We start from the raw sequence: 9,524 nt of genomic DNA on the forward strand, positions 1-9,524 counted from the left end.
ATTTTTTTCAGCTAAAAAACATTAGATTTTTCTTTATAAACTGAACAATTTTTTTAGGTAAAAAATATTAGATTTAAATTCAAAACACTTAAGTTTAGTTTTGGTTTTATGGAAGGTAGTCAAAGCTGATAATAAAGAGAATTTATTATATTAATCAACATAATTAATTCTATCTTAATTTTTGTTCCAAAATCATATATAAATTGAGGGTTGTAGAATAGTGTTTTTGGTTGTTTCTAGATAATTTTTCTAGATTTTACAAACTTTTCTTTACCCTAGTTTTTTAGCTTAGTTCCTTTGTTTTAATCTTTTTTTATTTTTTTCTTCTATACTAGAGCTTAGGTTCTGTCTTTATAGAAAGATTCTTGTGTTAAATTCCTTTGGTTCATAGATTTTATTTATAAATGCATCTGAACAAGGTGGTATTATTGGAATTTTTAAGACTTACCGAACTTAGTCTTTTTACACCAAGGGAGAGAAATAAAGTTTTAATGACAAAAAATTAATCATTAACAATGATGTACTCGACATCATGGTGAGCCTATTAAAAACAAAAAGCTTGTTTTATGTTGGAGAAATGGTGTAAAAATAAAATAAAAATTTACCACCTAGTATTATGATCATTGAACAATATTAACTAATCAACAAAGATCTATGATAAGGGACTGATTGTGCTAGAGGACATGTATTTTCATCTTAGCTTAGGTAATTTGTATTAATAATCTTATAATTTATTCCTAATAGTTTGTTGTGCCTAATATATCAATGGTTTATCTATATAAAGATAATGAGTTTATTGATGTGAGTTAAATCTTAGGTAAAAGGTTAAATCTAGCCATTATATGATCTGATTTATTTTTATCATTTCTAATTATTATCTTTGGATAACACTTGATGGATTGACAGTTCTAAAATTAGTTAGTCTTGATCATAATCTATTGTTAATTGTCAATCAAGTCATATCAGTAAATAATTCATAAGTCCATATTAGGTTTATTGAATTTAACTCAAGTCCTAGAAAACATCTATATGAAGTGTCTTGATAAGGTTCATTTATGCTATGACATATAGGTTTCATTGGAAATATTTGTTAAATTAAAACTTAATACTTTTTATTCATACTCAGATGTAATTGGTGAATATTATATTCAAACTTTTCTTAAAATTTTTTTATTAGTGAATATTAAACTAAAAAGGAAATTTCAAATGAGGGTATATTTTAAAATGAAGAAGCAGAGGACTTACTCCCCGTTAATATTCAAAATAACAGCTCACTATAAGTATTATCTTAAATATCATGAATAAAGAGCATAATTTTTATTCATCATCAGTTTGAAAGGGGGATAAATTTTTGGAATGTTAGCTTTTCGAAAGCCTTTTAATTTGGGTCAAGCCTCGATGAGCTTTATAAATAAATTATAAAACCTAAAATGGATGCATGCAAAAATAAAAATATATTTAGCTTTTTCTTTTTTAAATGCAAATGTAAAAAAAGCCAAAATGACATCAACAATTAACAAAGAATGTGTAAATTAAAAAAAAAGATGCAAGAATGTATTTTAAAAAAAAAATATTATGTGAGAGGGTTGGCCATATGCAAAACTTTGATCATGATAAATTTCCTTGTTTTTTGAATGTAATTACTAATGTAATTACCAAAAGCATGAGAAACATATAAGGCCTTAAATTTTGCATGCATAAAATTACAATAAATAATAAACACAAACACATGCACAAGGATAAAATCTTGTCTAAGCATGCTATTTCATATAATCCTTACACATGAGAATGGGCTCGCAAGATTAAAAGATTTGGCCAATATCATTTAAGCACAAATATAGATCTTTTAAAATTTGTTCAATCCTAAATTTCACAACAAAACACATCAGAATCATTAAATAAACAAAATACTTATTCAAAGGACATTTAAGATTTAAGATGGACCTTCTAAAATTGGCTAAGAAGAACTAAAAGGGGATGAAATAGTGGAAAAACATTGTTAGACCAAGAAAGATAGTGTTGGTGCGTGACAGCCTCACTTCAAGAATGGGTTATCATGTTTGATGCGTCACTCCATGCACCACCAATATTTGACCAGTTGTGAATGGCGTCCAAGGGTGCACCAAGTCATCGTTCTTTCTATGATGAAGGTGTATGTCACCTTTCATTGGTGGGGGATATATGATCTTAGAATGCCAAAATGGTCTTTTCTCTCTTTATGTATTCATTTTTTAACTTTTAGTTCTACTCACATTAAGGTTATTGGGTTATGTGGCTTATATGACTGTGTAGTGATCTTTAAGAGGAGAAGAATGATGACGGTCTTGCTTGGTTTGAAGGTCGAAGGAGAAAGAAATTAAAGAGAAAAGTTTTTAGGACTCTCTCTCTTTTTGTTTAGTGATGATACATGGTTTGTTGGTTTTAATAAATTTAGGTTTTTTAGATGACTTTACAAAAAAAAAAGAATGGTAAGGGTCTCATCAGAAATAGAGGTTAGATGTGAGAGAAATCAAGAAAAGAAATTTTAGGTTTAGATAGAAAAAGATAAAACTAGGAAAATCTCACCACAAAACACATTAAAATCATCAAATAACTAAGATACTTATTCAAGAGACATTTAAGGTTTGAGATAGACCTTTTAAAGGTGGCTAACAAGAACTAAAAAGGGATGAATACTAGAAAAACATTGTTGGAGTAAGAGAGATAGTATGAGCGCGTGACAGTCTCACTTCAAGAGTGAGTTATCATGTTTAACATGTCACTTCATGCACTACCAACATTTGACTAGCTATGGATGGTGTCGAAAGATGCACCAAGTCATCGTTTTTCCTATGATGAAGGTGTATATCACCTCTCGTTAGTTGGGGAAATCTGACCCTAGAAGGCTATGGTGGTTTTTTCTCTCTCTACGCATTCATTTTCTAACTTTTAGTTCTACTCACACCATGGTTATTGGGTCATGTAGCTTATATGACTATGTAGTGATCTTTAAGAGAAGAAGAATGATGGTGGTCTTGCTGGGTTTGAAGGTCGAAGGAGAGAGAAATCAAAGATTAACGTTTTTAAGGCTTTCTCTTTTTTTGATTGATAATGATACAGGGTTTGTTGGTTTCAATTAATTATGGGTTTTTTAAATGACTTTACAAAGAAGAGAATGGTAATAGTCTCATCAGAAATAGAGGTCAGATGTGAGAGAAATTGAGGAAAGATATTTTAGATTTAGAAAGAGAAAGACAAAGCTAGGATTTTTTTTATAGGAGATAGGCAATAAAAGATGAATAATGTTCTTCTAGGTATTATTTCTCCACATTCCAAATCATATTCTCTTAAAAACAAATTATAGATGTTAGGGTTTTAATGAAGAGATGATTTGTCTTTTAGTTGTAGCCTCTATTTCTTTACAATTCATTTATTTATTTATAACCCATAATTATTTTTTATTTTTTTTAGTTACTTGGTCTTCAAGTAACTCAATTTTACTTTGGTCCCTTGTTTCTTTTATTTTAACTTTACCCACTTAACTTTTGTCATTTTTTTTAATTATTTGGTCTCGAAGCGACTTTATTTTATTTTGATCACTTATTTTTTTTACTTTCTATTTTAACTCCATACATTTTGCCTCTTATTTTAATTTTTAATTTTCTCAATTTTTGTTTTTAAAAACATTGAAAATTATGAAAATGACGTAAATACATCAAAAACACGTTTTGAATTTATTTTTTTTTCTTTTCTTGCTAGATTTTTGGAACATATTAAAAAAAAAGAGTCAAAATTAGATTATGATAAAAAACAATAAAATTCAGCTTGATTAAATTTTAAGAGTTTTAACAAGTAAGTGTTTTACATGCTTTTAGTTTAAGCTCAATATTTATTATAGGCTTAGTATACATGTTAAGCTTTTTGTCTAAATCTCTTATATAAATTTGGATATATACTTAATATGCATGCAATCCTTATATAAGTGTACTAGTGATTGTAAGATTGCATTGGTATATATTATTAAATGTTCATATTCTTGGAAAACTAATTTAATTAATCTGCACTTGTAATGATAAAATAAACAATCCATGCTCACTAGTTTAATTAATCATTTAATAACTTCTTAATGACAATATTAAGGCTTTAGTTTTGACTAGTCCTGGTTAGTTTATATATTTAATTTTGTGTTTTCTAGTTTAATTTTAGAAGGTTACTACATATTTTTGTTTTAAACTTGATAATTTAAATATTTAAATTTGTTGCTATATTCATGCAATATCAAATATCTTTTTTATCTAAACTTTTAAAAGTTTTTTTGTTTAGTTTATACTATCTTCTTCTTCTTCTTCTTCTTTGCAAACTTTTTATATCTTCATGTATTGTATTTATTATTTGTACAAAATTATAAAGATATGATGCATGTTAAAAAGGACTAAAACAATATAAATTGTTTTAATCTTGCTTAATTGGAAAAAAAAATATTTGGTAAGCTTTGTAATTATTTTACAATTTTCTATGCTAGCATTAAGAAGACAAAATTGTAGATAAATTTGTGGCTATAGCAAGTAATTATCATGAAATAAACTATAGAATTAGTTGTCCCAACCAATATTGCTTCGGTAAATACTACTTTGTTAGGAAAGGTTCTACCATCATCTTTTATAGTGCATGATAAGAAATCTAAAAAGTTCAATTGATTAAATTTTAAGTGGTGAAAACATAAAATGTTGTTTGATTTGATCACCTTGAACTTGAAAAAGCTCTTACTGGAAGAAGCAACAAAGATATCAAATAATAATTATGATCTCATTATTATAGCACTTATTGATGCATGGAATTAGAGTCATTTCGTGTGTAAAAACTACATCTTGGAGTGATTTATATATGAATAAAAAAAATGCAAATGCACTTTAAAAAAAAAAATACAAGTCTAAAGATGCTAGTATGAAAAAGTTTATAAATGATAAATTTTTAGATTTCAAGATAATTTACTTAAGAATCGTTGTGAGTCAAGTTCAAAAGCTTCAATTCATCATGCATGATGTTTATGCTAAAAGTATGGTTATAAATGAATCCTTATAAAAAGCTATAATTATTGAAAAACTATCGTCACTTTGAAAAAACTTCAACTATTTTAAGAATAAGTGCAAGAAAATGAGAGTTAAAATCCTTATTTTTGAAAAAACTTCAACTATTTTAAGAATAAGTGCAAAAAAATGAGAGTTAAAACCCTTATTTTAATACTGGGAATATAAAAATATAATAAATTGTATAGAAAAATAATTAACTTTTTAAGCCTGCCCCTTAAACAAATATTTTGAAATAAGTGGCAAAGTCTTGTAATAAAAACTAAAAGAAAAATATTGCTTTAAAGAAGAGATTTGTCAAGAAATTCGATGGAAATGTTTTATCAATAATAAAACTAGTATTACTTGGACAAAACTTGCAGAAATAAAGCTTAATAAGGAACCTTAAAAAAGATAGAATTACTCAAGCCTATATTACTAGGGTTGATTACATCACTAACAGAGTTTTGAAAATTAACTGCATGTTGTTGCTGCAAAAGTCAGCCTAATTAACAATTTTAAATAGTGATAGGTTGATACTTGTACTATAAGGCATATATATATATATACATCAAGAAGATGATGTTTTTTACTTATAGAGAACTGGATGATAATTATTTATACATGAAAAATTATGAATATGTAAGATACTAGGTATTGAAAATGTTATATTAAAAATGATTTAAAAAAAAATTCACTATAAAAAATGTGCTTCATATTGCTGAAATTAGAAGTGTCAAACAAAAATTATATTAAAATAATATTTGAGAATGATAAATTTATATTTTCTAAGTTTTGAAAAGAGAAGAGTATCTTAGTAATAACCTCTTTGAAATAAATATAATCACCATTGCAATTAATAATAATACTAATAATAATAATAATATCTTTTTTACGTGCTTGATTGATATTATTGGATAGGTTAATAGTTAATAAATCTTAATTTATTTCCTATTATAGATTTTGAAAAAAAAATTATAAATATAGAATTTTAATTTTCAAACTGTTAAAAGAATTAGTGAATCTTTAAATTTAATTCACTCAAATATTCATTGATAAACGAAGCTGATAATCTTTCTGCATGATTAACCGATGAAAAATCCACAACTGACTGATAACGAACTATCAAATTTTAGAACTCGTCGCCATCATTCTCATTTGGAATAATGTGGTATGATAATCCTAGTAGTCAAGAGTTCTTATCTGTTCGAGGAAAACGTCAGTAGGAAAGACCAACAAGAAATCAAAACAGTATCTGTGAGCAGCAGAGACACAAACTCTTTCCGGTAAAAATCTTTAGACAGTGATGGATTCTCTTCTCCAATTCCTGTTGATTTTGTTCTCCACCCTCCTTGCTCTTTTATTCTCTGTTTACTTTTATGGCTTAAAGAGACCAACAACTGGTAAGGCAAGAAGCTTCAGTAGTGCGCCCCAAGCTGGAGGTGCCTGGCCAATAATTGGCCACATGCATCTCTTTGGTGGCAAGCAACTGACTCACAAAATACTGGGTGCCATGGCTGATAAGTATGGACCAGTGTTTACTATCAAGCTAGGTTCACATAGAGTTTTGGTTGTGAATAGTTGGGAAATGGCCAGGGATTGTTTCACCGTGCATGACAGAGCTTTCTCCAGTAGACCAAGCATTGCTGCCTCAAAACTGCTTGGCTATGACTTGGCTATGTTTGGCTTTGCTCCTTATGGGCCTTACTGGCGTGAGATGCGCAAAATAACTACAATTGAGCTTCTGTCAAGCCACCGGATTGATATGCTGAGGCACATACGAGCTTCAGAAGTAGAGACTGCTATAAGAGATCTTCATAAGATGTGGGTCAGCAAAGGCAGTGCAGAAAGTGGAGTTACGGTGGATATGAAGCAATGGTTTGGAGAACTGACACTTAATATTGTTTTGAGAATGGTGGGAGGGAAGCGTTATTTTGGACCAAGTGCTGATGGCGAAGAGGCAGAGGCACGAAGAAATCAAAAGGTTATGAGAGACTTTGTTCGTTTGTTTGGGGTTTTTGTGCTGTCTGATGCAATACCATTTCTTGGTTGGTTGGACTTTAATGGATACGAGAAAGCCATGAAGAGAACTGCTAAAGAGCTGGACATTCTTGCCGGAGGATGGCTGGAAGAGCATAAACAGAGGAGATTGTTGGGTGGGAAGGAGAAGCAAGAACAGGATTTTATGGATGTGATGCTGAATATCTTGGAAAAGGCCAATATTGGCGGTTTTGATGCAGATACCATTAACAAGGCTACTTGCCTGGTAAGTTTGCTTTAAAATTTTCTTCATTCCCGTACACAAGATATTGGCTGCATAATTGTAAATCATGTTCAGCTTTTTGCTTCATCTCAAGAGTCTCTGGAGATCTTTGCAAAATGTCTATGGAACTGTGGTTTTGCAGCTACTAATTAAATTTACACAGGAGGCCTGTAGTTTTATTATTCGGACGAGGCATTTTTGGTCAGTGAAAAAAAGATTATCAGTTTTAGATTCCATTATTATTATCTGGATTGTAGAATGTTAGGGAGACAGCATGGCAGGTGATCGTAATGCAGTCTTGAATCCAGGTTCATCCAGACATAAATAGCATGTTTTTGTATTTATCAAAAGTCAAGATTTCTGATTTAGCAGAATACAATACAGAACAGTTTGCTTTAGGTCTATACTCTTTGAGAATTCTGTAGAGCTGGCGGATCATTGTTAAGAAAAGCGATGATTTCACATATATATCATGGCTTATGTGCAAAACAAGAATTGTTAAGACTCGAAGAGAGGCTTTTACAGTTGGTAAACTATAACGTGTTGTGAGAGTTTACTGCACTAGCAGCAAAGTTTGAAAAGGAACTCAATTTAGTCAGAGTTCGTGTAGACTAATGTTAAATTAAGTTATCTTATAGCCAGCGTATGGACTAATAAATTGTCAGCTGTAATACTTTTGTCATGATGGTGGATTGGGTCTTGATCCATAAGGTCTTCTTTTTTGTTCCTTTATTATTATTATTATTATTATTATTATTTAATATACCTGACGATTGCCTAAAATCGAAGAATGATATCATGGGCACTATTGACTAATGAGTTATACTTGGTAGAATGTAATTTTGGCAGGAAGTGACACCACCATGGTCACTCTGACATGGGCATTGTCTTTACTGCTCAACAATCCCCAGGTGCTAAAGAAGGCTAAAGATGAACTGGACATCCATGTTGGTAAGGATAGACTAGTAGATGAATCTGATATAAACAATTTGGTCTATCTCCAAGCAATTATCAAGGAAACACTGCGTTTGTATCCGCCCAGCCCACTAATCGCCCATCGTTCTGCAAAGGAAGACTGCACTCTCTCAGTTGGCTACCACGTTCCCTCTGGCACGCGCTTGATGGCAAATGCCTGGAAAATTCAACGTGATGAGCGTGTATGGCCGAATCCTGATGAGTTCCACCCTGAAAGATTCTTGACTAGCCAAAAGGAGATAGACCTTAAAGGGCAGAATTTTGAACTTATCCCATTTGGTTCAGGAAGAAGGTCGTGCCCTGGCATCGCGCTAGCCCTCAGGATAGTCCATTTTACTCTGGCTAGATTGTTGCATAGTTTTGAAGTCACTAAGCCATCAAGGGAAGATGTGGATATGACTGAGAGCCATGGCTTGACGAATTTGAAAGCTACCCCACTTGAAATTCTCCTTATCCCACGTCTGAATCCCAGGCTTTATGGATAGTGGGTACTGAGAACTGGTGCAAAATTTCTGTAAGAGGAAGTGCTATGCAGCGAGCAAGAGCTGCCCAATATTTTCAGAGATCCTACTGTGGAACAACCAATGTCAGGTTTCTATGACTAATATTAATATTAAAACCCACTGGATATCTAATTCAGACCAATCTAATTATGAAAAGAATATAAGTGGATCTTAAACAATAGTAAATCTAGCGCTGCAACAGCGTAAACTAACCTCTTACAACTTGCAAGTCCACATTTCCAGGATAGTATTTTACGAGTGCTGTCCATTTTTCTCTCTTGAGAGGCTTTCTCTAGTTAGATTTAGAGAGCATATATTGATTAGAAAGACGTTTAAATGGATCAAAGTTTGTGAAGCTGAAGGAATTCCTTCACTTTTTTGATCTGTAGAAACTAAAGGACTGATATGCATAGAAAGCCCTAGCAATAATAATCAATCCCAGCAGGCTCTAGTCACTCGACTCCACCGTACTGTAGTCATTTTGCTTAATTTAGGGGTTAGGACAAAAGAAAAAGGAAAATGCTTTTCTTGACACTTCAACCTGAACCTTTCTAAGTTCCTCTTTTTGTGATCTCCTGATCATTTATGAAACCATGGGCATTTCCATTGCAAGAATTTGCCTCAACTGGACTCCCAACATTCAAATAAGTACTTAAAGTCTGGACAACTTCTTTCTTTCCTGTTATATGAAAATTTTCATTCACCACCAAACTCCACAACATTACAAACAAACTGAAC

At 31.1% G+C, this 9,524-nt stretch overlaps 1 protein-coding gene across 1 annotated transcript; it reads left to right on the forward strand.

The window, feature by feature from the left end:
• Positions 1 to 6,111: 6,111 nt before the first annotated feature.
• Positions 6,112 to 8,918, forward strand: LOC105135879 (cytochrome P450 CYP82D47-like). Its single transcript, XM_011040958.1, has 2 exons — positions 6,112 to 7,311; positions 8,142 to 8,918. Exons 1-2 carry the CDS (start codon positions 6,352 to 6,354, stop codon positions 8,766 to 8,768), a joined length of 1,587 nt encoding a protein of 528 aa, XP_011039260.1. The 5' UTR covers positions 6,112 to 6,351; the 3' UTR covers positions 8,769 to 8,918.
• The last annotated feature ends 606 nt before the right edge of the window (positions 8,919 to 9,524 follow it).

Source organism: Populus euphratica, unplaced genomic scaffold (genome assembly GCF_000495115.2).
Source record: "Populus euphratica unplaced genomic scaffold, PopEup_1.0 scaffold234.1, whole genome shotgun sequence".
Classification (NCBI taxonomy): domain Eukaryota; kingdom Viridiplantae; phylum Streptophyta; class Magnoliopsida; order Malpighiales; family Salicaceae; genus Populus; species Populus euphratica.